Consider the following 27,240-nt stretch of genomic DNA (forward strand, 5'->3'; position numbering starts at 1 on the left):
AAGAATAACACAACAGACTTTGGGGACTCAGGGGGAAAGGGTGAGAAGGGAGTGAGGGATAAAAGACTACAAATCGGGTTCAGCGTATACTGCTCAGGTGATGGGTGCACCAAAATCTTGCAAATCACCACTAAATAACTTACTAATGGAACCAATTACCACCTGTTCCCCAAAAACCTATGGAAAAAAAAATTTTTTTTTTTTAATGAACTACCCTCGGAGTTCTCTTCATTCAATTTTCCATTCAACAGGCAGTTCAGTATCCCAGGAAGCCAGCAGACAGTACCATGTCACTGAACACCTGAGGTGTGGGTATTGGAGAGAATTCACCTCCTTCCGAGTTTGAACCAAAGAACCCTAAACAGAATGCCACCAACGTCTACATCATCTTTTTACTTGTACTGTCATGCGGACTTGTAAATGGGCATCTAGATATATTGTGTTTAGTTGTGATCACTTGTAATGCAAATCTGTGATCTTGAAAAATTGAAGTATATTTAATTATAGTTTACATATTACATATTCATAATAATTTTTATTGCCCTACAGTTAGCAGTGTATATAGTGAGAAGACATATGTGGATACATTTTGCAGGGCATCAACCTTTTAAACAAGTCAAACCTCAATTCCCTAGGTGATAGAAACCATTGGTGGGGTGAGGGCTAAGGGTGGAATCAATCTGTAGTATGCATGACAAATAAAGAAGCCACATAAAAATAATAATAAATGTACATCTTTAGTCAAACATAAATGGTGTATTCTTTTTTTAAAAGACTAAGGGTCTTATCAGTTTATGCTTATTACTTTGAGAGGTGTAGGACCAGGTCATCTTGACCATGAAGAAAGTTGTATGAGTCATGAAAAGTTCACCAAGTATGTCCATGTTACAGAGGAAATGACATGTATAGTAAGTGAGAGAGGAACCTAAATGTTTCTGGCAAAATATAATTTTCTCAGGCCTTTCTTATTTCAATCTTTATTGGGCATTCCAAAAAAGTTACTGATGGTTGAATCTGGAAAGATTAGGCATACAATTTGAGATTACATTTTTCTTACAAATAGGAATATGAGGAATATTCTTTATAAACAGAAAAGATCTGAAGCTAGGACATGCTCTTTTGACTATATTAATAATGAAACTTCTCTGACGTGGAATAAATTTAAACCAAATTCACACTAAATGATTTATAGGATTGCTTTTATATTTTTCCCTCTGAATTTTGAATTTCCCACCTTGAGTGTCAAGAAAGGTCATTACAGTTGTTACTAAAGATGATCCAAATCAGAGAATGCTTCAGAGTTGCTGAATATGCTTTCCCCCTGCCCTCCCCACCTGCCGTTTGTAGGCTTCTATATTTATCCATTGACCTGGATAAAAAAATTTTACTGTAGTTTTTAAATAGTCCTTTAGGACCAGACGTGGTATCTGATGTCTGTAATCCCAGCACTTTGAGAGGTTGAGGTGGGAGGATCGCTTGAGCCCAGGAGTTTGACATCAGCCTGGGCAACAAAGCGAGACCCTGTCTCTACAAAAAATAAAAAAAAAAATTAGCCGGGCTAAGTGACATGCATCTGTATTCCCAGCTACTCAGGAGGCTGAGGTGTGAGGATTACTCGAGCCCAGGAGTTCGAGGCTGCAGTGAGCTATGATTGCACCATTGCACTCTGGCCCAGGTGACAGAGTGAGACTTTGTCTAAGAAACCAAAAAAGATACACTCATAGCATGATGACTCTGGCAGAGTTGAGATATGAAGTAAGAGGGAAGAGTTTCTCCCACGAGTGCATGGGACACAGTATTTCCTATTTCTGGCTGCGCCTACTTGCCTTTAAATCACAGAACCATTTGGGAACATGGCTCAGAATTCCGAGGGTTGATCTGCCTGGTTTCAGAGGATGAAGGAGGCACCCAGACGGACCATTCAGCCCTCTCTGCGTGCTATGTAAATGTCCTCGGAGGGTTTGGATTTTCCATGTTGAGTCTCTCTTAGCTTCATGACATTTCTCCTCCTTCGGGGGAAGGCAGGGAGTGCTGTCAGATCTCTCTCACTGTACATACTTGATTCATGAACACTGAAATGAGTAAAATTCACACATCAGCCTACTCCTCCTCCTTCAAGTTAGTCCCTAATGATCCTCACCTCCTTGTATTTATCTCTTTGTGTAGTCTCCTCCTTCAATGAATCAGGGCTGAGAACTGCTCTGAGCTACCAATAGAGTTACCAATGGGTAGCTTCTAAGGCTAGCCCATAAGGGCATTGCAGCTTCCATCTTGTCTTGGATTGCTCACCCTGGGTGAAGCCAGTTGCGGTACTCTGGGGACACTCAAGCAGCCCTGGAGAATTCATGTGGAAAGGAACAGACATCTCCCACCAACAGCCAGCACCATCCTAACAGCCAAGTGAGTGAGCCCCCTTGACTGTGGTTCCTCCAGCCTCAGTCAAGCATTCAAAAGGCTTCAGCTGACATCTGACTACAACCTCGCAAGAGACCCCCAACCACAACACCCATCCAAACTGCTCCATACTCCTGACCCAGAGAAACTGTGAAAGAGAATTATTATTGTTTTAAGTTTGGGGTGATTTGTCATGCAACAAAGATGACTAATTCATCCTTTGAAAAGATAGTGGCGGTGGTGGTGGTGTTATGAACAACAAATTGACTAGAGCTTTCTATTTTGTGATGTTAAAAGCATGGAATATAAATTTACTCATGAGTTTTCCAGAAGAGAAACATCCAAACAACCAATCTGTAGATTCTCTTAAAACCCAAACTCTGTGCTAAGGACTCAATACAGCAGAAGTTGTGATGTTGGTAGAAAAAGAAAGCAAATACTTTAACTTTGTTAAATTATGATGTTTTAGGAACTCAGCCTGCATGACAAAGGAAAGGACAAAAGTATTTTGGACCTTTTGTTTTTATGTCACAAACAGTTCCAAAGTTCAGAGGAAGGAACTTCGGTGTTTCCTTTACACCAAAGCAGACTGAGCTGTGTTATTTTATTTATCTGAGAATAGGAAGTTACATGATTATGAATTCTGAGTATCAGTCAGAATTATTCACAGCAAAAGCCTCTTAGGCTCTAACTGCTAATACAAACTTTTCAGAAAGCAAGTTTTGTGTTCCCCACAAACCCCATGGAAACTTGTTCACCTTTCATAGGAAACTGAATTTAATAAAATCATTTATTAAGTCAAAAACATTTTCTGTGCAAGCACCCCCAAAACTTAAAATGTGACACTGTAGTGTACAAGCCTGACACTGCTGTTGTTAACAGTTGGAAGTCCTTCTTACTCCGTATCTAAATGGCAAAATACTGACCATCCTGTACCATTTTAATAAGTTTCAAGTTTATGTTGCATCTATTATCTCATTTGAGTTTTTTTTTGTTTGTTTTTGTTTTTTGCGACAGAGTCTTGCTCTGTCACCCAGGCTGGAGTGCAGTGCTACAATCTCGGCTCATTGCAAGCTCCGTCCCTCCAGGTTCAAGCAATTCTCTGCCTCAGCCTCAGGAGTAGCTGGGATTACAGGCGCCCGCCACCACGCCTGGCTAATTTTTTGTATTTTTAGTAGAGGCAGGGTTTCACCATCTTCGCCAGGCTGGTCTTGAACTCCTGACGTCGTGATTCCACCTGACTTGGCCTCCCAAAGTGCTGGGATTACAGGCGTGAGCCACCGCACCCGGCCATCTCATGTGAGTCTTAAAATCCCTCTGTAGGTGGGTGGCTCATCCCATTTTAACTGATAAGAAAACTGAGGCACAGAGGTTATTAGCAGCCTCATTTCCTTGAACAATTTACCAAGTTACTTTATTTCTTTGAATAGTAAGTGGGTTGCACTGTTTTCTGAGGTCTCTTCCAGTCCTAAAATTTCTTTAATCCAAGCGATTTAGGCAACATCAACTCAGTGTGTGAGATACAAAAAGCACAGACGTGCAATTGGCAGATATGGATCTTACCTCCACCACTGGCTGGCCTTGAATACCTGCAGAAATCATTTAAGCTTTTTGAATCTCAGTAGCCTTGTCTTTAAAAGAAAGTTATTAAGCTACACCTGATCAAATTATTTGGAAGGCCAAATGACATAAAATACATACATCAGGTATTTGATCTGGAAACTTGATCTAATTAGTTAATCTCCCTGAGCCCCGGGTCCCTGTGCATAAAATGCAATGACAGGCAGGAAGTTAACTTCACTTTTGGTAATGTACAGTGGATTCTGTGTTGTGTCCCCAGGTCCCCCTTCAGGACTGCGACACTCATTCTCCAGCTACCTGGGGTTTTCAGCTAAGGGTTCTCAGCTTAATCCCTCTAGAGAATTACTTGCAGCTGAAGGCCAATGTCACAGGCCCTTCCCAGTAAGAGGCCCATATCCAGTGCAGGGCTATGAAGGGCAGGCCCTCTTGCCTCAATCTGGGGAAAATATGAAAACTATCTCAGTCCAGAGCTCCTTCTGAGATGGGCTCAGTCCAGAGCTCCTTCTGAGCCCTTTGATATAACAGTCCTACCACTCCCTCTGCCCAGTCTTGTTTCTTTCCCTCCCTCACAGACACTGTTCCTGAGAACGCTCGCTCCCAGGAACTTCTAGTGTGCAAATTTCCATCATCTCAGCGTCTGTTTTCTGAAAAGTCAACCATCGTGTTGTAACATGATGATAGGGAGATAACAGACAAGGAAGTGCTGTAATGTTATCAGCAACATTAGATACTGTTTATCATAGCATAATGAAAACTATCTAAAAAATCCAGAACGATGTGTTTTTTATTCCTCCCATAAATTGTGCTTCTCTGCCACCATTCTACCATTATGGCCCCAGGGAAGAGAAACGGCAAATGCCACCTTGCACAGAAGTAGGAGACAATGTAGGAACAGCCTTCTAGTTAAAAAAGGAAAGTGTAGGGAAATTTTCAGTTTAGGGAGAGAATAGGAGAGATAAGACGATAGATTAGAGAAAGGAGTTCAGATGCTGGTGTCTACACCTTACCCCTCTTGGTGGTAGAAATCCATGTGGGGAAATGATAGAAATCCAGATAGGCTGGGCATGGTGGCTCAACGCCTGTAATCCCAGCACCTTGGGAGGCCAAGGCGGGCAGATCACCTGAGGTCAGGAGTTCGAGACCAGCCTGACCAACATGGAGAAACCCTGTCTCTACTAAAAATAAAAAAAAAAAAATTAGCTGGGCGTGGTGGCACATGCCTGTAATCCCAGCTACTGAGGAGGCTGAGGCAGGAGAATTGCTTGAACCCGGGAGGCGGAGGTTGCAGTGAGCCAAGATTGCCCCATTGCACTCCAGCCTGGGCAACAAGAGTGAACCTCTGACAAAAAAAAAAAGGAAGGAAGGAAGGAGGGAGGGAGGGAGGGAGGGAGGGAGGGAAGGAAGGAAGGATGGAAGGAAGGAAGGAAGGAAGGAAGGAAGGAAGGAAGGAAGGAATCCAGATAGGTTCGGGCAAGACTGAGAACCTTGGGGTTAGTGGCTGGATTCTCTGGAAGTAGGCAGAGTCAAAAAGTTGTAAGAGAAGAGACACTCCATTAGTGCAGTACGGTTAGAAGCAATGGCCAAGCATTAGCAGAAAGGAGTCCAGATACAGAAGCCCAGTGTTCCATACCTTGTGTGCAACTGGTGTTTAACAGGCAATGCAGGAACTAAAGCATGCTGTCCCTTTATTCCAGCCAGGGGGAGGACAGGAAACTGAGGATAGGGCAGAAGCTTGGGTTAGGAAGAAGAGGAAAGAACTTTGCAAGTCTCCAAAGCACTAAAGCCTGCTGAAAATATGACAAGTTGACTTCAGAGAGAAATCTTGATGAAAGAGTGCCAGCCTGAGAGAGGGTTTGAAGACTTCATGGTAATCAGGGAGGTAGAAAAAAAATCACTGCATGCCACAGTGCAGAAATGTTTTCATCTTAAAAATACTTATTAAAAAACATAGAGTTATAAACAAATATAAAGTGACTTATGTTTTGGTTTGTGGTCTGTTTATATGTTCCAGAGATGTTTACTTCATATCTTAATCACTTTAACAGCCTTAATGCTTTGGCCTTGATAAAGTTTAGTATATAATATATTCCTCATTTATAGCTCTGATAGCTTTAATTTTCTGAAAACTATCAAATTTTGCCATCTGTTATATTTCATGGGAAGTTTAGTGAAACCCTTCATTAGTATTCTAGTAGTTATGGCTTGTTGACATTTCCATCATAAGTTCTAATTTTGAATTATTTATGTATAACTGAGGTTTTACTTTACATTGGGCTGAAAGTTAAAAGAATTTCAGATAGCCTTTGTGAATGCTGACCTAGCTTCATTACATACAGCAGAACCATATTTTATAAGAACATGGGAAAAATTTGTAATTTGCTTTTATAATGAAAAGAACTTAGTATTTTAAGTATGAAGTTTAGCTGGTAATTAATATGAATCAGATTATTTTGCTTTAAAAAATAAACTCTGGGGCTGGGCACAGTGGCTCACACTTGTAATCCCAGCACTTTGGGAGGCCAAGATGGCGGATCACTTGAGGTCAGGAGTTCAAGACCAGCTTGGGCAACATGGTGAAACCCAGTCTCTACAAAAATTAGCCAGGTGTGCCAGTTTCCGTGGCTCACGCCTGTAATTCCAGCACTTTGGGAGGCTGAGGTGGGTGGATCAACTGAGGTTGGGAGTTCGAGACCAGCCTGACCAACGTGGAGAAACCCTGCCTCTACCAAAAATACAAATTTAGCTGAGTGTGGTGGCACATGCCTGTAATCTCAGCTACTAGGGAGGCTGAGGCAGGAGAATCACTTGAATCTGCGAGGTGGAGGTTGCGGTGAGCCAAGATCATGCCATTGCACTCCAGCCTGGGCAACAAGAACGAAACTCCGTCTCAAAAAAAAAACCAAAAAACAAAAATTAGCCAGGTGTGGTGGTGCACACCTGGAGTCCCAGCCACTTGGGACACTAAGGTGGGAGAATCACTTGAGCATGGGAGATTGAGGCTGCAGTGAGCTGAGATCACACCACTGCACTCTAGCCTGTGTGACTGAGTGAAACCCTGTTTCAAAAAATATATATATATATATATGTGTATATACACACATACGTATATACATGTATGTATATATATATGTGTGAATATATATAAACTTCTGAAAACAGATTTTAAAAATAACTATGTGCAATTTGAATATAATTGGAATTTTAGTATTTTCATTAAGAATGTTATGCTTTGCTTTCTATGATTATCTTTAATTGAAGGCCTAAGAGAATAATATAATGTATAAAATAAAACATGACCAACAGCAAATTTTTTTCTAACTGTATTAATATTAACAAAATAACGAGTGCTTATCTAATGAACCTTAAGTGGTTCTGTAATAAATCACAAGAGATGTCTTTGATTTATAAATGTGTTAATATTTTCTCAAGGGTTTCCAGTTATTAAAAAGTTAATGTCCCAATATCAGAATCGTAACTGTCTTTCTAAGGTCATTTTTGTATGACGCCATTTGTACCTTAAAAGTTTTTTTTTTTTTTTTTTGAGACGGAGTCTCGCTCTCGCCCAGTCTGGAGTGCAGTGGCGCGATCTCGGCTCACTGCAAACTCCGCCTCCCGGGTTCACACCATTCTCCTGCCTCAGCCTCCCGAGTAGCTGGAACTACAGGCGCCCACCACCACGCCCAGCTAATATTTTTTGTATTTTTAGTAGAGACGGGGTTTCACCGTGTTAGCCAGGATGGTCTCGATCTCCCGACCTCGTGATCCGCCCGCCTCAGCCTCCCAAAGTGCTGGGATTACAGGCGTGAGCCACCGCGCCCGGCTCTAAAAGTTTTATATTCAAAATAATTCTTAGAAAAGTTAGGATAGTGTTGATTCTGTTCCTCTAATAGAAACTTGATGTGTTTTCATGATATTAATATAGATTTACTCTAATTTCATTATGACTATACAAGCATTCATTATTTAGTAGCTTAATTTTTTTGTTTAAATATGCTGTTGTCGTTTTAATAGGGCTTGGTGATTTTAAATATCAGCTTCTGCTATTCTTTTCAAATTCTAGTCTTGACCGTGTGATTTTTTTTTTTTAAACACAGTATTTTTATCAACTACCATGGAAAGTTCATATTTCATAGGCTGACTGGGAAAAAACAGTAATTTGTGATGCTAATGCATCAATTTACTTATAATAGAGTAAAAATATTATATTGGTATTTATAGAATCACAAAATAAACAATTTTTGTTAAGCTCAATATAGGGCAAATTTTGTATGACAAAATTCTTAAATACAAAAATTGTATTTAAATACAATTACCTAATAATAAATAAACTTAGATAACAATCTAAAAATCGTAATTGCAACTGTTAACATTTGCTTTGTTATATTGGAAGAGAAAATTTAAAGTTATAATAAACTGTTTGCTACATCATAGCCTAAAACTAGACAAAATTTGCCCTATATTAATTGAGCTTAACAAAAATTGTTTATTTTGTGATTCTATAAATACCAATATAATATTTTTACTCTATTATAAGTAAATTGATGCATTAGCATCACAAATTACTGTTACAAAGTAAAATATATTGGGAAAAGGTTATGTTTATAGAGGGCTTCTTAATGTGTTATATTTCTGAAATGTAAACATACCTTTTTTCATGCTTAAGTAGAAAAGAAATAAAATAAAAAAATAAAAAAATTATAGCAAAGTGCATTTATCAAATTGAACCATTTGGGTGGTCTTGACACACTTTTGGTTGAGTATTAACTTCAGTGTAGTAACTGTTAAAGTACAATTTTTATTTAAGATATGCCTCTGAGATTTCAAAAACATGTACATATGTTCATAGAAAAAATATGGCCAGGATATATTCCAAAATGTTAATAGAAGTTTTTCCTCAAGGAAAGTGATTTTTATTTCCTTTTTCATATTTTCTGTATTTTCCAAATTTCCTATAGTAAGTATATTACTTTTGAGTAATAAACCAATAGGCTGGGTGCGGTGGCTCACGCCTATAATCTCAGCACTATGGGAGGCTGAGGTGGGAGGATCACCTGAGGTCAGGAGTTCAAGACCAGCCTGGCCAACATGGTGAAACCCCATCTCCACTAAAAATACAAAAATTAGCCAGGTGTGGTGGTGTGTGCCTGTAATACCAGCTACTTGGGAGGCTGAGGCACAAGAATCACTTGAACCCGGGAGGCAGAGGTTGCAGTGAGCTGAAATTGTGCCACTGCACTCCAGCCTGGGTGACACAGCAAGACTCTGTATCAAAAATAAAAATAAAAATAAACCAATAAATGCTAACAAAGAACTTGAGAGGAATGACCATCTGATTCAATTGGTAAAAATTCTCTTTAATAAGAGGACTGGAAAGCAAGCAAGGAGAGATCTTAGAGTGTATCCTGGAGTTTAAGGAGAGCTAGTGAAAGATTTGAGTCTGGCAAAGATCACCGTAGGTGCAGTGTAAAGAATGGATTAGAAGGGAGTAAGTGAGAGGTACAAAGTCCTCTTAGTAGGCGTTTGCAAGAATCTGAAGGAAAAAACTCTGAGGTCTTCGTTCACATTGAGAAACAAACCTTGTGTACTTTCTGAGATCTCCGGAGTGCCTGTTGCTTTACTTTTGAAGTTGGAACAAGTACCACACCTTGAGCTTGGGATCTGCCTTCCTGAGAGCCGCCAAGCGGCCAGATGACACAATCCAATTCAGGGCTGTTTATCTCTCCATGGGGTAAACCTTCACCAATGGCAAATGGATCCAGGAGAGAGACAGGAAGACACACTCGCTATTTTTTCTCATGTGGAATAGTCCAAGATGGAGTTCTTCCTTGTTAACCCTTCCAGGGACGTCCCATGCCTGCTGAGTGACCTGTTGTATGACTGCACAACAGTAAACAGTGTAACAGTGCATCTCACTGTGTCCCATCTTCCCCTCCTCTTCCCCCTCCTTAGCAGACTGCTTTGTGCCCTGCTTTCTACAGTAGCTGGGCTTACACCACTTTTACCAACATAGTGGCACCAGGAGCGAGCGAAGAGGAGAACAAAACTTCAAGAGATATTTGGAAGGTAGTATTGGCACCAGTTTGGTGGCTGACCTAATGTGGAGAGTGAATGAGGAGGGTATATTTAAGACGACGCCTAGGTTTCTTTTTCTTTCTTTTCTTTTTTTTTTTTTTTTTTTTTTTGAGACGGAGTCACTCTGTTGCCCAGGCTGGAGTACAGTGGCACGATCTTGGCTCACTGCAGCCTCTGCCTCCCAGGTTTAAGCGATTCTCCTGCCTCAGCCTCCCGAGTAGCTAGGATTACAGGTATGCACCACCACGCCCAGCTAATTTTTGTAATTTTACTAGACACGGGGTTTCACCATGTTGGCCAGGCTGGTCTCGAACTCCTGACCTCCGGTGATCCTCCCACCTCGGCCTCCCAAAGTGCTGGGATTACAGGTGTGAGCTACTGTGCCTGGCCCAACTCCTAGGTTTCTAACTTGGACAACTAAGTGGCTAGTACTAGCACAATTCCTAGCACATATTAAGCCCTCAGGGAATATTTACTGGATGAATAAATGCATGACTTATGGGACCATAACTAAGATAAAGACTGCAGAAGGTGTTTATTATTGAATCATATGTAGAATAACCTCAAGGAGGTTTCACAAACACTAGTTGGAGGTGTTTGCAGTCCTTTCTAAAGAGGCATTCATACAGTTATATATGAATGAGTCAAGGCCCTAGAAAGAGAAGTGAAAAGCTGAGCCTAGAAGGGTGCTGACAGCCTGTCCACAGTTCAAACAGGTTTCATTCTTGTTAAACCTGAATATGGACCTAATCTGTTCCAAATAAGCTGAGTTTAAACTATTTCAATTGTCCATGATTCACAAAGCATCCGGGTCCAGTTCACATAGTGCTAAATCTAGAACCTCTCATTTCTGAGCTATTTTCATTTTATGAAAACCACAGAAAAACAGAGCTAAAAAGCCTTCCAAAGGTTATCTGGCCCACTCCCCTAGTTCAGGAATGATTTGGTACACAGGTTTTGCAAGATCACTGGTATTTATTTTTCTGTAGAGCTGACTGACACTCAACTACTTATGGAAATGCCAGCCAAGAAAAGTCTACAGAATTAAAAAGGAAGAAACATCTTTTTTTCAACTATAATTGGGTGGTGACCCCTGAAGGTACAGTTTTTTGCAAAGTTAGGGATATTTTGGCTTAAATGGAATTTATGGCTAAGCAAAAATGCTAGACTAACAATGGTTATAAAATAATTATTGTACTTGGTGCTAAAACTAAAATTACTGGTCTAAAAGCATAATGAAAATTCCAATGCCAGTCACTTCAGAGTAGCATCTTTTTTTTTTCAGATGGAGTCGCGCTCTATTGCCCAGGCTGGAGTGCAGTGGTGCGATCTTGGCTCACTGCAAGCTCCGCCTCCTGGGTTCACGCCATTCTCCTGCCTCAGCCTCCCGAGTAGCTGGGACTACAGGCGCCCGCCACCACACCCGGCTAATTTTTTTGTAGTTTTAGTAGAGACGGGGTTTCATCATTTTAGCCAGGATGGTCTCAATCTCCTGACCTCGTGATCCACCCACCTCGGCCTCCCAAAGTGCTGGGCAGAGTAGTATCTTATAAGTACTCAAGTTATAAAGTCCCCAAGAAAGGGGAGAACCAAGTACAGCCAAATAGGTTTGCTTTAAAAATACTCAGACACGGCTTACTATGTTCTAGGCACTGTTCTAAGACGTTTATATTATTAATTTAATCCTTATAACAATCCTATAGAGGTAGTACTATTATTAGCCTCATTTCATGGATGAAGAAACTGAGGCATTGAAAGGGTAAGTAACTTCCCCAAGGTCAGACACTAACGTGGTGAATGCAGGACTCAAACTCATTACGGAACTTCTCTGCATGTAAGGGCCATGCTGTTCAAACTGTCAGCATCTTTAAACACCCAGCATGGCACATTGATCATACTGTGAATAGCACAGGGGAACTAAGAGATAAAGTAGATTCACATCTCCCATCTCATACTTGTTCTAGTGCATACATTTACTGAGCAAAATAGTAAACACACTTCCTCACACTATTTAAATTGTTCTCATTCTTTCTCTGTCACTGAGTGACCGTAGTTTGATTTGCATATTTATTGGGTGCCTTTTCTATGACAGGTACAGTTTTGGACTGGAAGTTCCTTGTTGAACAACATTGACCAAGTCCCTACACTCATAGAACATGCATTCTAGAGGTAAAGCAAACAATAATCAAGTAAACAGGTAAACAGGATATTTGATAAGAGATGTGAAGGTGAATAAAGTAGGGCAATTGGTTAGGGAACGGCTACGGTGCTTCATTTATATTAGGGGTGGTGATGAGGGAAGTCCTCTCTGAGGCAACATTTGAGCAGAGACCTGAGTGAGGTAAGAGAGAAAGCCATGTGACGGTCTGGGGGTTGAAAACAGAGGAAACAACAAATGCAAGACCCTAAAGCAGTAGTCTGCTTCATATTTCTGAGGAACAGTGAGAAGGCCAGTTCCTGGAGAGGAATGAACAGGGAAGAAAGTGATAGAGGATGAGGTGAGAAGATTAGGCAAGAGTCCAGTCATATAGGTTGTGGTGAGGGAGTGTGGATTTTATCCAAGTGTGAAAAGAAACTACTAAAGGATTTTGAATAGTAGAGTGAGCACATTTCATTTGTATTTTTTAAAAAAACCGCTTTGGCTGCTGTGTGGAGAATGAAATATACGGTGAAGGAGTGGAAGCAGGGAAAATACTTAAGAGGTGATTGCAGCAGGTTGGGCAAGAAATGATGGTGGTTTGGACTAGTTGCTAGTGCAGGAGGTAGTAAGAAGGGATGGGGTTTGGGATACATCCATATCCATAAATTAGAACTGAGAGGGATGGCTGCTTTTGCCTTTGCTGGTGCGGTGAGAGCAGCTTCAGGAATCCGATGGCTCTTGAATATTTTGGCATCTTCAGCCTACAGAAACTGTGTCAAGAATGCCTCTCTTATTTCTGCATTGCCCACTGGACGTTTTAGTCATATTCAGACACCAGTTGTTTCCTCCACTCCCAGACTTAACCACATCTGAGAGAAACCTGACATGTGGGCATACTTCAGCGATCCTTAATAGAGTGTCCCCCTTGCTTCCGAGTGTCCTGAAGCTGCCAGTCAGATCTCTAACATACTTCAGTACACGAAAAGACAAGAGAAAGACTGTGAAAGCTGTCATCTACAGGTTTCTTCGACTTCATTGTGGCCTTTGGGTGAGGAGAAAGGCTGGTTAAAAGAAAAAATTATGGAAAAAGGAACCTGCAAGAAAAAAGCGATTGAGGGAATTTGTATTCTGCAATAAAACCCAGAGTAAACTCTTAAGATAAAATGGCGACGTCATTCTGGGAGAGGTGAAACTGGTATGTCCATGATCTTTATCAGAAGTATCATGATTGAAGAAACCTGAAAGTATAGATCAGAAGTTTCACTTGTTTCTCAGTTATTGAATATGTATCTTTGTGTACATGCTATCTTTGCAAAAATGGAGAAGTATAAAACGATGTAAATTGTACCAATGAATATGTAAACATACAGTGACAATATTAAACTTATAAAAGTTTAAAAAAAAATTAGACCTAAGAGGAAGGGCTGATCCACTGGATGTGGAGTGTGAGGGAGATAATTTAGGGAGATGAGGGAGCTGTGTTATTATTTGGGAAATATTTCTCAGGGAAGATGATGAGAAAAAAATCGCAGAGGAGGCATCTGAAGGTAAAATGCGACTAGAGCCCTGACCACAAAGGCCACAGCTCTATCTTGAGGAACTTTCTGAGAACATGACAGGAGACCCACAAGAGGGCACACTTCTCTCTTCCAGCCAAAATCATGGACACCTTCCATTCCAGTCCCTTCTGCTGCTGAAAAGTCATCCTTCAGACCATGATCATAGACAAAAGAAGAAAATTCTACCTGTTTTGTAGGTAAGGTATTAGGAAGACTCACACGGTGATCTGTGTGTATACAGAATCTATACTATAGATAAGCTAGAAATAAATACATAGGTACCTCTTAAAATATATATACCAATGTATATATTAATATATCCACTATATATATTGAAATATGTTGGCCGGGCACTGTGGCTCACACCTGTAATCCCAGCACTTTAGGAGGCTGAGGCGGGCGGATCACAAGGTCAGGAGTTCGAGACAAGCCTGGCCAACATGGTGAAATCTCGTCTCTACTAAAAATACAAAATTTAGCTGGGCGTGGTGGCACACGCCTGCAGTCCCAGCTACTCGGGAGGCTGAGGCAGGAAAATTGCTTGAACTCGGGGGTTGGAAGTTGCAGTGAGCCGAGATCACACCATTGCTCTCCAGCCTGGGTGACAGAGTGAGACTTTATCTCAAAAAAAAAAAAAAAAAGGAAAGAAATACGACCGGGCGCGGTGGCTCATGTCTGTAATCCCAGCACTTTGTGAGGCTGAGGCAGGCAGATCATGAGGTCAAGAGATCCAGACCATCCTGGCCAACATAGTGAAACCCCATTTCTACTTAAAAAAACAAAACAAAACAAAACAAAAAAACAAAAAACAAAAAACTAGCTGGGCATGGTGGCATGCGCCTTGTAGTCCCAGCTACTTAGGAGGCCGAAGCAGGAGAATCACTTGAACCTGGGAAGCAGAGGTTGCAGTGAGCCAAGATCGTGCCACTGCACTCCAGTCTGGTGACAGGGCGCGACTCTGTCTCAAAAAAAAAAAAAAAAAGAAAGAAATACGTTAATATATACCTGGTTATAGACACTTTACCTTGCTTTATAATTCAGTACTGGTCTGAGTTCCTTAGCCTCTCTTCACTCCATGATTTTTTTTTTCTCTTTCTCCTTTTTTTTTTTTTTTATTAAGAGACAGGGTCTCACTATGTTGCCCACGCTAGTCTCAAACTCCTGGGCTCAAGCGATCCTCCTGCCTCAGCCTCCCAAAGTCTGGGATTTCAGGTGTGAGCCACCACACTTGGCCATGATATTTTGTCAAGCCCAAAGCCTCTCAAAGTCCTTCCCCTCCTGGTCAGGGCTCTGGAATACACAGAAAATACCTGGACACAGCTACCTTTGAAACCAAAGAGTTTGAGTGCAGGAAGGAAGAACTAGTCCAACCCTTCTTTAACTTTAAAGCAAAGGAAGCTGAGCCTGAAAAATTTAAAAGACTCCTATAGTTTCAGCAGCTCCCCTCTATACGCAATAGCCCTGACCTTTTCAGAATTGCACTTTCTGTGCATCTAATATATTTTTTAGTTCCCAAATTTTCACTTAATACAGAGGTTGCCTTGATCAGATTCTTCAAAAATTCCAAAGGAAGAAGGGGCTACACAGAAAAAGGAAGATGTTTTCAGCATACATCTGTTAATACCTTATCGTCACCCTAGTGAAATTTTCTGAAAGAACGAACAATCTTCTTTGGGAAGCGGTTATAATGGGAAACCCAGAAGTCAAATCCATGTTTTAAAAGGCTTTCACAGTATGACGAAAGACTAGGTATGCATCATTATCATTTCATCCAATTTCCTCTAGTTAGACTGAAAGCCCTGCCAGGGCAAGGACTGGAGATGTGCCTAGAGTGTTGTGGGTTTTATTCATTCAACAAATGTATTAAAACTCATACTCCTTTTAAAAAAGGATCTCTGGAGGCTACCCAGTTACCATTGCCCACACCTTTCATTTTGGTGGTAAACAGTCTACTCACATTGATAATAACAATTATGTTCTTCCTATGCATCAAACTTTGTGTTAAGCACTTGATTTGCAATATCATTAATCCTTAACCCTTACACCACCCCTATGCTACTCTAAAATGTAGTTACATTTTAGAAATGATGAAGCTTGCCAGGCATGGTGGCTCACGCCTGTAATCTCAACACTTTGGGAGGCTGAGCTGGGAGGAATGCTTGAGGCTAGGAATTTCGGGCGAGCCTGGGCAACATAGTGAGTCCCCTATCTCTAAAAAACAAAAATAAAAAATTAACCAGGTGTGGTGGCATGCGACTGTAACCCTTGCTGGTTGGGAGGCTGAGGCCAGAGGATAGTCTGAGCCCAGGGGTTTGAGGCTGCAACGAGCTAGGATCGTGCCATTGTACTTTAGCCTGCGCAACACAGTGAGACCCTGTCTCTAAGCAGCACCAGGGGCAAAAGACATTTTGTAATTTGCCACAATTCACAGAAATAAGCAATGGAAGAGCTCATATTTGAAAACTTACCGCAGGCATTTAGTATCCTGTTTTCTTTTGATTCTCAGTGAAGCCTGGCAGTCTTTGGGAGAGGAAACCCCAAGGCTTGTTCAGAGTTTCAGCTGGTGAATAAGGTGGGACCCATTCATGCACTTCGCCCCCACCGGGAGATGTGCCATAAATTGAAGACTGTGAATAGTCACTGGTTTTGTAAGAGACTATGCGTCAACTGGGACCATCCGATGAAAAAGGACCAACATCATTTAACATAATTATCTTGTTGGTTATGATTTTTTCTCTAAGGCTATTTCCCCCCTCTGGTTTTCTAAATTGTCACAAAACATTTGCGCAACGACCTGGGGTGTTATGACACCCTTAGATGAAAATCTGAGGACAGCTTGGATGAAGGGTAACTTTTAAGTAACAACATAGTCCGCCCTCGCCTTGGTTAAACAAATCGAATGGAAACGATTTGTTCAAGATGGGAGCATCCAATAGACGCAAGCTCTTCGAAACAGCCCTGATTCCCTGGCAAGCGCTGTTGCTTAGCGAAACGTCAAAACCCCTGCGTGCAAACAAACGTCTGAGGGGCGCACCCGCCTTGAGCAAGCTTCTCCCGGCAGCTCGGGCTTTGGAGAACGTCTGGAGGACATTGGTAGCTCCTCCCTCTCCGGTTAAGGACTTGGTAGGGGGAAGAGGGCAGAGGATCGAGGATCTCCGGGTCGGGTCATCTGGGTTGACGCGTCCCGACATCCAGGACGGTGCAGGGGAGCTCCGGGGAGAGTCGCTTCGCGCCAGGAAACGCCTGCGTCTCAGCGCAGGAACAGAGGCGAGAAGCAGAGGGGAGCCCCGCCCTCGGTCCAGTTCTGGAGCAGTGCGCCCCTCCCCCGCCCCGGAAACGTCCCCGCCGCCCCTCCCTCCACCACCACCTCCCGGGGACCTAGGTTGTAAAATCCCACGCAGTGGGGCGGGCACGGTGACGGGGGTGGGGCGGGTGGCGTAAGGCGCCACCGCCCACTGGCACGGCACCAGCGCCCTCCAGCACCCAACCGCCGCCTCCCTCTCCCCGGCGCGGCTCCAGCCTCCCCCCGCCAGCCCAGCCCCCCAGGGCGGCTCCAGCCTCACTGCACCCACCCACCCTGCACCGCAACCTCCCAGCACCCTAGCTGCCCGGCCGGCCCAGCTCGGCTCTGGAGGGCGTCCCTCGCATCTGGACTCCCGCTGCCCGAGGGAGGAGCCGCAGCCGCGGTCGCCCCGCCCCTGGCGTTCTTTGACTCCCCCGGCCTCTTGGACATCTGGGTGCGGGGGTTAGTGCATCAGATGTGGCTCCTGGGCCGCCAGATGTGCGCGTTCCCCGCCCGGGGCAGGCGGCCGGCGAGTCTGGACGGACGCGTGGGAGGGGTTGGGAGTTTTCCCTCCTAGCGGACTTAAAAGCCAGCAGAACCTCCAGCCCCCTGGGCTCCCGGCCTGGGCCTCCTGGTTCTCCGGGACGCACTGCCCAACGGAAAAGTTTTCAGCCCAGTCTGTGCCTCGCCGCCAAGCAGCCCTTGGGGCTTCTCAAAGTGGTAGAGAAAATAGGGCAGCTCTACAGGATGCCCCAAAGAAGACCCTCATTTGTCGACCAGGCGACCTTAGTGCTGGCGTGGGACTACAGCTGCGCAGCCAGCAAACCCCAGTTGGGGGAGGGGGAGAAGTGGCAGTAGAGTTCGCATCTGGGGCTTGCTCTAAAGCGCTCTTTGACTGCTTTTGGATTCCATATTTGAAGTTGAGAGTCGTATTCCACCTGGTACAGGCAGTTCAGGGCAGGAGAAAAGCCAAGTGAACTCTGTGACTCAATCCCCTTGGAATGTGCCTGGAATAATAATAGGGACTTGAAAGGGTTTTATGGCCGAGGTGGCTAGTGGAGAGCAGGCTCCTACGCCTTGCAGTTGGCGGTCGGCCGAGGGGGGCAGTATTGCCTTATGCAGAGCTTCTGCGCCTGCAAACGGGACAAAAATAGTCGGAGCATCTGGTTTAAATCAACCAAAAAGCATTTCTATCAGCTTAATCCACCGGCCTACAGAACCGACAGAACAGGACAAGCCAAATATATTCCCGGTACTCTTTTAACACTCCAATAATAGCTAAGCCCAATCACACTTTACCGCTGGGATTTCTGTGTCCTACCATACAACTGTCGTTATTTTATAGATGTTGCAAATTAAACTTCCTTTTCTGGGGTTGTGTGTGGGCATGTGCTTAAGCAGTTACATTTGCAAGCAACGCTCGACTACGCTGCCCTTTTCGTTTTCCTTTTTCTTTCTCTCTCTCTCTCGGTATGAGGTCTTAGAATAGTCAAAAGTATCTGAGGCCAACATATGGGTTGCTTACACCACTAAATATATAGCTGCATTTCCTTCTCTTAACGCCCCAATCAGAATTCCAAAGGCAAGTTGGAACAAAAGAAAAAACGTGTCTGAGTGTAAAGGGAGAACTTGTGCCAAGAATTACAGTCGCAGGGTAAATAACCTTGTTTTCTCCTTCATCAGTGGCCGCTACCAAGTCCCGTTCTTGGAAAGTGGCCAACAGTCTGTCTGGTGGAGGGTGCTGCTAATTAGAGAGAGCCCATAAACCTCTCTGTCAAAGAGGGCATGTGACCTTCCCTTCAAGTCTGAACAATAAAGCCGGCGAACTGCAGACTGCACTCAACACTGGCTGCCCCGCGGATTCCCTAAATAGGAACAGGATGAAGGCCAGGCTCAAGAGGTTACCATAGCTCTGCTCCCACACTTTGAGGAATCGGTCACTCCACTTCCCCATATAACTTGTTTCAATTACTCTCTACAATCTATTTAGAGGAGAGCAGCTTGCAGAGAGCACTCATTGTCTAATCTAAATGAGGAAGCAATTATTACTTGCTGCAGTCTAATGTGCTTTGAGACTGGTGGGTCAAAGAGCAACCTGATTTCTTGTAACGTGTCTTTGCACTTTGGAAGATACACCTTTTTAATGACATTTATTTACTCCTGCTTTTAGGACAGATTTTTCTTTCTATTAAGATTACAAAATTAAGGTGTTTTTCCCCTTCTCAGTCTTCAATGTCCTTTTTAATTTTAGAATTTAAGCTATTGTAAACACCCCAACTACTTTTGCATATTGCTTAATGTTAAACATTTATTTTTTTTTAGTACTTTCTTATAGGTATGTTCTCTGATTATAGCAAAATAGAGTTCTCTAAGTCTTCCCTTCTTTGTTTAATTTACCTCCCTGGGAGCCCCCTTGCTAGCTTTAATTTTATACAACATGTTGTAAACTATAAATAATACAGCTCCACTTTCCTAGAACATATGGAAACTGTCGCCTGCTATATATCCTAACTGTACTTGCTTTCAGCTTAAAGACTGAATAAAGTTAATCTCCTGTGTAAAAAGGCATTTGGCCTTTTGTGTGTGTGTGTGTGCATTTTATTAGTTAAAACCCAGTATGGAACAGCACATGAAATTCTTCTTCTTGTGAACAGAGCACATAAAAGGGTTTACAAGGTGTGGTTTGAAGAGAGGAAGCCGTGGAACAAATGTTGGTGGAAAGGAGAGGAAGGAAGGAAAGCACTTCCTGAGAGGATACTCCTCCTGTTTCAGCTGCATCCACTCTTCAGATTCTTCCTGTTTGTCTTAGTCCATAACTGATAGTAAATTATTTGTCTTCATTTTTTTCTATTCACTTTAAAAGCATCCTTTCTCTCTGTACTAAAGCTACTCTTGAAACCAAATCCATTAACTTCCAATGACTTAACAACTTTACTTCATCTAACATCCTGATAATCTGAAACTTTTGTATTATATAATACATGTATGGAAGGAATCATTTCCATGTTAACTTTCCAAGTATTCTGTGATCTCTAAGACAACCAACTGTGACGGAATTAACAACAGAGTCCGATGTCACAAACATTGCGGTTGCTTGGGTCGTAGGTTGGTCACTGTTTTTTGTTTTTGTTTTTGAGACAGGATCTCACTGTGTCACCTAGGCTGAAGTGTGGTGGTGCAATCACAGCTCATTGTAGCCTCAATTTCCCGGGCTCAAGCGGTCCTCTTGCCTCAGCCCCGCAAATAGCTGAGACTACAGGTTTGCGCCAGCCACCACGTCCACCTAATTTTTGTATTTTTTATAGAGATGGGGTTTTGCCATGTTGCCCAGGCTGGTCTCGAACTGTGCTCAAGTGATCCACCCGCCTCAGCCTCCCAAAGTGTTGGGATTACAGGCATGAGCCACTGCACCCGGTCACAGGTTGGTCACTGATGAGTCTCTGCGTATTTGTAAAATCGGGATGATGCCTCTTCGCAAAGTGTGAAAACAAACATATACTACTGTTGGTTATCACAACTGAATGTAAGGGGCAACACAAGCCTTATAAAGTATTAATTCTTCTTCCAAATACATCATGTGCTACAACATCCCCTTTCTTTACAAGATAAATTAATAAAATATTTATAATTTCTACATACTGAATTTATGACTTTATATTTTGAAGTGGAGTTTCTTTTGGAATTTTTTTTTTTTTGAGACAAGGTCTCACTTTGTCACCCAGGCTGGAGTGCAGCACAATCTCAGCTCACTGCAGCCTTGACCTCCCAAGGTTGAAGCAATCCTCCCAGCTTAGCCCCCCAATTAGCTGGGAATATGGGCATGCGCCATGACACCCAGCTAATTTTTGTATTTTTTCATAGAGATGGGGTTTTGCCATGTTGCCCAGGCTGGTATTGAACTCCTGGCCTCGAGTGACTCACTCACCTTGGCCTCCCAAAGTGCTAGGATTACAGGCGTGAGCCACCACGCCTAGCGTTTGGAATTTAATTTTAAGGATACTGTGATAGTTAATTTTATGTGTCAAATTTGGCTAGGCCATGGTACCCAGGCATTTGATCAAACAGTAGTCTATGTTGCTGTAAAGGTATTTTCTAGATGTAATTAGTGTTGAAGTCAGTAGACTTTGAGTAAAACAGATTACTCTCCATAATGTGGATGAGCCTCATCCAACGGTGAAGGAGAATTCTACCAGCAGAATTACCTTTGTACTTGAAACATCAGCTCTTCCTTGGGTCTCTGGTGTATTGGCCCACCCTGTAGATTTTGAACTTGCCAGTGTCCACAATCACCAGTCAATCCCTTGAAATAAATCTTTCTCTACATATCTTATTTGTTCTTTTTCTTTGGAGAACCCTGACTAATTCAGATACTTACTATTGACTCTTGGCACTACCATACCTATTGTAGCCCTCAAATTGAGAGTGACTTAAATTATGCTTAGCATTGCCATGGGGGAAATGCCCACATATACCCCATGTTTCCCAGTAGTTTAACATCCTGTCAAAACACATTAGAATTCAGCCAGATATTCTAACCTGGCTTCATTAACTCTCCTCAAGCATCTTTTCCAAATCTCAGCATTAAACAGTGATTGGAAGAGAAAAACACAAGACTGATGTGCAAAAGCATCCGATCCTGTTCTCTCCCTTCACAACTTTCTTTTTGTGAGTATTCCCCAAGGCACTGGTTGAAAATATAAGAAACTGTGGCAGTCCTAAGGGACTCAAGGTTAAAAGTCACCTTGAAAAATTTGCAAGGCTACTGAAAATGTAGTAAGGTTTCAAGAGTGAGATGGTCAGATTCAGGATGTATTTTGGAGATAAGACAGCCAAAACAACTTACCAATGTATTGGATGTAAGAGGTAGGGGAAGGGAACCAATAATTAAAAAACGAAAACTGCTCTGAGAGAACCACATGAATTATTCAATAGCCAAGAATAAATTCTAGAATAAATAATACTCAAATAATCCAAACATTGATTTGGTTGGTAATGGTGAATTCATTTTATTAACAGCAAGAATTATTTCCCTTAAATTAATTCTATGCTACTTTACTTGGATATAAGCATTGTGCAGAAACCTAACAGTGCTCTCATAAGAAGCAGGTAATCAGTGGATATTTTTGAATTAAAAAAAAATAGATGCTGATTTGATTTGCACATAATGCCAAAATAACATGCTTGCCTTTTTCTCTCTTAATCTGAGATTGTAAGGTAAACAGTATGCATGGTGACTTTCCTGCTTTTGTTGAGCATGGTCCTTTAGTAATTTACACTTATAGACAATTATCAATCCTGTGCTTTAAAATTTCAATTCAAAGCATTGTCTTATAAAAAGCAGTTTAAAAAACGTTACCAAAGACAGACCATAAGGAGAGTGTTTTAAGACCAAAATACTAATGGGTAGGTAAAAGGGTAGAATGTTTTCCCAGGGAACAATTCATCAGCCTCTGACATGATGTTTGTTTTGTAAATCTCTTTTTTCAGAACAGTGAACGATTTAAAGGGAGACTAAAACACTGAAAAAAAATGCTGTTCATATATTGTGTTCTTTTGAATTTTTATTTATATTTCTAACCTCTTTAGATCATTACAAGTATATACCTCATAATAAAAATGAAAATAATTCCATTTAAAATGCTATCTAGAAAGACCTTAACACGCATTATGTGTCATAATGAAGTAACACAAAGAAACTTCTTAAAACATAGGATTTCTCTCTAAAGCTTAAATGTGAGGCAGACAGACGTCTAACTTTAAAACAGATGGAACCCCAGAACATTTCCAGGATACATAAATCTGAATTTTGTGTTACATTTTATGCCTGAGACAGCTAACCCATCCAAATTGATGGTGAGGATTTCTGTACTCTTTGTTTTTCCTATCTTCCCTTTCTAACATCCAAATTTAACAATTCAGTATTTCTTTTTCATAATCCTATGGACGACCATACCAGAATGTTTATGATTTTCATATTTTGCTCTGTGATCTGTAATCCTAAGTGTGTGCATATATTTAATCAACACATAATAATAAGTAATACCAATTCATGGAATCCAACATATGTACTCTGGCATAAAAAAAGAAACGCGAATTGCCACAAATAAAATGAGTTTATTTTATATTAAAGTTATCAAAAAACACACCTGTAAAATTACCCACATACTAGGCTTAGAGATAGCCTTTACAAACAGATTATTAAAAATCTGCAAACTTATTTTCTCTTAACTATTAAAGTACATAGATTTAAAAGGTGTTAGAAGACAAAATGTTAAGTCATGGTCAATGTCTTAAAAAAGAGTTAATATACATTAAATCTGTAGCATACTACAAAAAGATTAAATCTTAAAAATATTTTGGGAAAAAAGCTATAATTTTCTTTCTGAAAAATTTAATCTTAAGTGATATTTACTAAGAAATATATACTGCAAACCACAATAACAATGATCTTCTCAAAATTTGCCTAATTGCTTCACAAATGAGTCAACTTACAAAGAAGAAAACACAGAACATTGCTTTTAAATATATAACTCCTTAATTTTCCTGATAATCAAATGAAAATTTAGTCCATCCCAATTAAAAATACAAATTAGACTCATGCTTAATGTAAGATATCATTATATATTTCTTAACAACATAAAAGTTCAAGCATTTTTGGAAAGCGCAGACTGTGTTATTCTAAAAAAGGAAAAAAAAGAAAAAATATTTAACCACAGAAATTTGGAATATTTATATACTTTATAACACTGTAGAAATCTTTGGTGGTGACATATGGAATAAGATCCCTGAAAATACTTTAATCATTTTGTCCCATCAATCAGTGTAGTCAAGTATTTATAATCAGTAATTTTGGCAGTATAATTTTTTAGCCAAATACACACACACACACACACACACACATATATATATATATTGTGAAGTATGTGAGGGGGATCTTATGCAGGGCCTAGGTGGGCTTACATAATTAATTATTTAGCAATAAGGCTTATTTCTGGCTCCTTTTTATACCAGGAAAAAATATGGTAAACTAAAGAATGGGTCAATTCTTACTCCTAAACAAACTCTGGAAATAGTTAAATACTAATGGACAAGTTGAGTAAATGTAGAGCAAAATAAAATACCAGCTGCAATTTCTGTATAAACTCAAACATCTACCAAAATAGTTCCCTAAATAGGTTTGTGCATCTAATCCCGTGCTCCATGTGCTGGCAGAGGAAAAAGCAAGGCACTGTGGTCTATGGATACATTTACCTCTTTTAAAACCAGTAGACTTAAAAGGAGAAACAAAAAAAGATCTGTTCTACCTTAAAAGAAACAAAAATGTACAGGCTAATTAGACAAAGTTCAAAGAAAAGGGCTCCGCTAAAAACACATGTACAGGAAAAGAACCAAAATTTAAGAAATGTAGAAGAGAAAGAAGAGTAAAATGATATCAACAGTGTATAATGATGTAAGGAAAGATATCAGAGGAAGCACTGTGAATGTGAAAAAGTGTAGTTAAACAGGATTTGTACTACCTCTTTGAGACTATCTTTGATAAAGAATTTTGATTCTAGAAGTACAGAGTAATAAATAATTTCTTCAATTTAGAACAGTAATATGAGTTTACTAAAGAATAGGTTTAATACTGGGACCAGACTTTAAAGAGATAAAATGGTGGCTGGGCGCGGTGGCTCACGCCTGTAATCCCAGAAGTTTGGGAGGCCGAGGCGGGCGGATCACGAGGTCAAGAGATGGAGACCATCCTGGGCAACATGGTTAAACCCTGTCTCTACTAAAAAGACAAAAATTAGCTGGGCGTGGTAGCACGGGCCTGTAGACCCAGTTAATCGGGAGGCCGAGGCAGGAGAATCGCTCGAACCCGGGAGGCAGAGGTTGCAGTGAGCCGAGATGGTGCCACTGCACTCCAGCCTGGCGACAGAGCAAGACTCCGTCTCAGGAAAAAAAAAAATATATATATATATATATATATATATAATATATATATATATGGTAAAATGGTGCAAATCAGCTCCCACAGATAAAGTTCTTGACTCACATGACCTTATTAGGCAACTTCAGATGATACTGTCTTTGAGTAGGAAAGACAAGGACAGTGTAACAGTTATATTAAGAAGTCTAGTACCAGGTCATATAAATAAAACTCTCTTCCGATAATTTACAATTAGAATTCATAGGAATTTGGAATAGAAATTAGAGTCCTTCCAGAAATTAAGAGGCTAAAAATTAGGGTAAAGTAGATAGAGTTATTCAGAATTAAACGTTGGGAGAAGAAAACTGAATGAATTTTACTTGTTATATATGAAGAATGTGAAATAATCCATAAAATATTTTATGACTATTATCATGAGACAATGTATGCATTATATCAAGGTACTCCTGTGTAAACATTATGTTCTTGGCCAATACTCTGAGGAAGTCCTGAATATACATTACCAGCTGGCTTCATTTCTTAAAAGGGAGACAGATCAAAGACCTCTCAAATCTCTCTCATCATTTTATCTTTTGGACAAACAAATAGAACAGTCAAGTAAATTACCTGAACAAGCATAATAAGTACAAATTTGATTACTGATCACTAAAACCACCAAAAATATATTGACTTAGGGTTCATAATGCATAGTTATCAGTTCAAGCTAAGAAAGCCTTAAGAATTCAATAACTCAAAATCTCTTTGAGATTTTAAAGTTAAAAAGTAATATGTTTCTAATAATTTCTAATGTGCAGGATTAATGACAACTGTATTTTGCATTGGCAAATTATCTCAGCCAGAAGAGATTCAAATGATTTTCGTCAATGCCAGTTTATAAACTAGCAGCACATATCAATGCCAAGCTTATGAATGGATTGGCTGAGAAAAATTATATGAGTTAGAAGGGATCTAAGTGCTATACTGGTCACTGATTCTATTTCACAAAAGCTACCATTTTTAAAAGCTGAAAATGTAATTGGTGTTGACAAAAACATGTTAAGTTCAACTACTCTGTATAGCTAAATATAGAAAATTGGTTAATGTTTAAAGCAACTTATTTGTTAAGAAGATAATTAAAAAGTTAAAACTGAACAATTAGCTATACTTTTATATTATTAAAATCCAATTAATTTAACAAATGAAACCCACAGGAAAAGAGATGATATAATTCAAGGCATAGATTTGACATGTCAGAATACGGCAAAAACAATAAAGATAGCATCAGTAAAACAGTTGTAAAATAAGTAAACAATTTTCAAGTGTGCAAAACTAGTCAGGAATAAAAGTGCTATGTGTGGATACCTGGTTTTCAAATATTTGTTTCAAAAACTTTCAGCTGATGGTGGAAAAACTAGAAAGTATTATATAAGTAAAAATTTAAAGAATACATAAAACCTACTTTATTATCTTACATTATGTCCTTGTTATGTCACTGCTGGATCTGAGGCCTATTTAATTACCAGATACAACACAAAAGGAGGTAAACACAGTACATTACAAAGGCTGATTTATCCTGAACCGTAAAAAGGCTCCTTTCAAGTATACTGTGGATTTGTGTTTCATCTTATATCTCAGGCACTCTAGGCTGTTGATGAATTTGAAAACGGACAACATGATTTTCTATAATTTCTAATATACATATTAGTACATTTTACAGAACTGCCTTTAGTAGTCAATATTTGGAGGAAATTGTTACAGAAATAAAAATTTAAATTTATGAAAGTAAACCCCGTCACTGCCACAATTTAAATAATCATTTTAATGTGTAAATCCTGAATATATCATGTTAGAAGATGAAGCTGATGTATTTAGCATAATCTGTCTTGGGATATTTGATGTGTAGATGACTAAAAATACACTTGTGGTCGTTTCTTCACTTTGTATTTTAGTGACCCGTACCGCACCTGAAGAGAGAAATGTTTTATTATTAAGAATTAGATGATTACTTTAAAAAATTACATCAGATTTAATAGTTCATAATCATAGTAATTTTTTTACCTTTTTGATATAAAGAATGAATTCTCTTAATAAATGTATATAAGACAGCACTACTTATAAACTCATAAAAAATGTAGTTGGTAATATTTAGATGTATGTTACAGATTATTACTAATAACATAAAAACATTAATGTAACATAAAAACATTAATCCTATTATTTATGTTTTGCTTAGTACAATGTCAATGAACATTGATTATAATGATCAGAGGCCATTCACAGTCCTCCACTGCTTTCTGGG

General features: G+C 40.4%; 2 protein-coding genes, 1 long non-coding RNA gene and 1 pseudogene across 3 annotated transcripts in view; 2 read left to right on the forward strand and 2 right to left on the reverse strand.

Annotated features, from left to right (window-relative positions):
* Positions 1 to 973: 973 nt before the first annotated feature.
* Positions 974 to 18,983, reverse strand: LOC134759145 (uncharacterized). Its single transcript, XM_063709685.1, has 3 exons — positions 18,935 to 18,983; positions 16,215 to 17,479; positions 974 to 2,072 (listed from the first exon to the last, which is right to left on the reverse strand). The coding sequence occupies exons 1-2, from the start codon at positions 18,981 to 18,983 to the stop codon at positions 16,560 to 16,562; spliced, it is 969 nt and encodes a 322-aa protein (XP_063565755.1). The 3' UTR covers positions 974 to 2,072; positions 16,215 to 16,559.
* Positions 12,869 to 13,377, forward strand: LOC101141799 (large ribosomal subunit protein bL35m-like; annotated as a pseudogene).
* A 3,785-nt stretch (positions 18,984 to 22,768) lies between the features above and the next one.
* Positions 22,769 to 27,240, forward strand: part of LOC129525016 (uncharacterized) — a 36,186-nt gene continuing 31,714 nt past the window's right edge. Inside the window, exon 1 of the long non-coding RNA XR_008669038.2 lies at positions 22,769 to 22,882. This is a non-coding gene — a long non-coding RNA (uncharacterized lncRNA). The remainder of the gene's footprint in view (positions 22,883 to 27,240) is intronic.
* The window catches only part of REEP3 (receptor accessory protein 3), a 103,602-nt gene continuing 99,485 nt past the window's right edge, over positions 23,124 to 27,240 (reverse strand). Inside the window, exon 8 of the mRNA XM_004049474.5 lies at positions 23,124 to 26,905. Within this exon, the coding sequence (XP_004049522.1) occupies positions 26,849 to 26,905 (57 nt within the window). The 3' untranslated portion in view covers positions 23,124 to 26,848. The remainder of the gene's footprint in view (positions 26,906 to 27,240) is intronic.

Source organism: Gorilla gorilla, chromosome 8 (genome assembly GCF_029281585.2).
Source record: "Gorilla gorilla gorilla isolate KB3781 chromosome 8, NHGRI_mGorGor1-v2.1_pri, whole genome shotgun sequence".
Classification (NCBI taxonomy): Eukaryota; Metazoa; Chordata; class Mammalia; order Primates; family Hominidae; genus Gorilla; species Gorilla gorilla.

Excerpts from the sequence above, each read along its gene's own strand:
- LOC134759145 (XM_063709685.1), bottom strand. The coding sequence starts at position 18,983 with ATGGGGAAGTGGAGTGACCGATTCCTCAAAGTGTGGGAGCAGAGCTAT. Across the intron at positions 17,480-18,934 it reads AGTGTGGGAGCAGAGCTATG|ATGTCCAAGAGGCCGGGGGA; the intron begins GTAACCTCTTGA and ends CCCCGCACCCAG.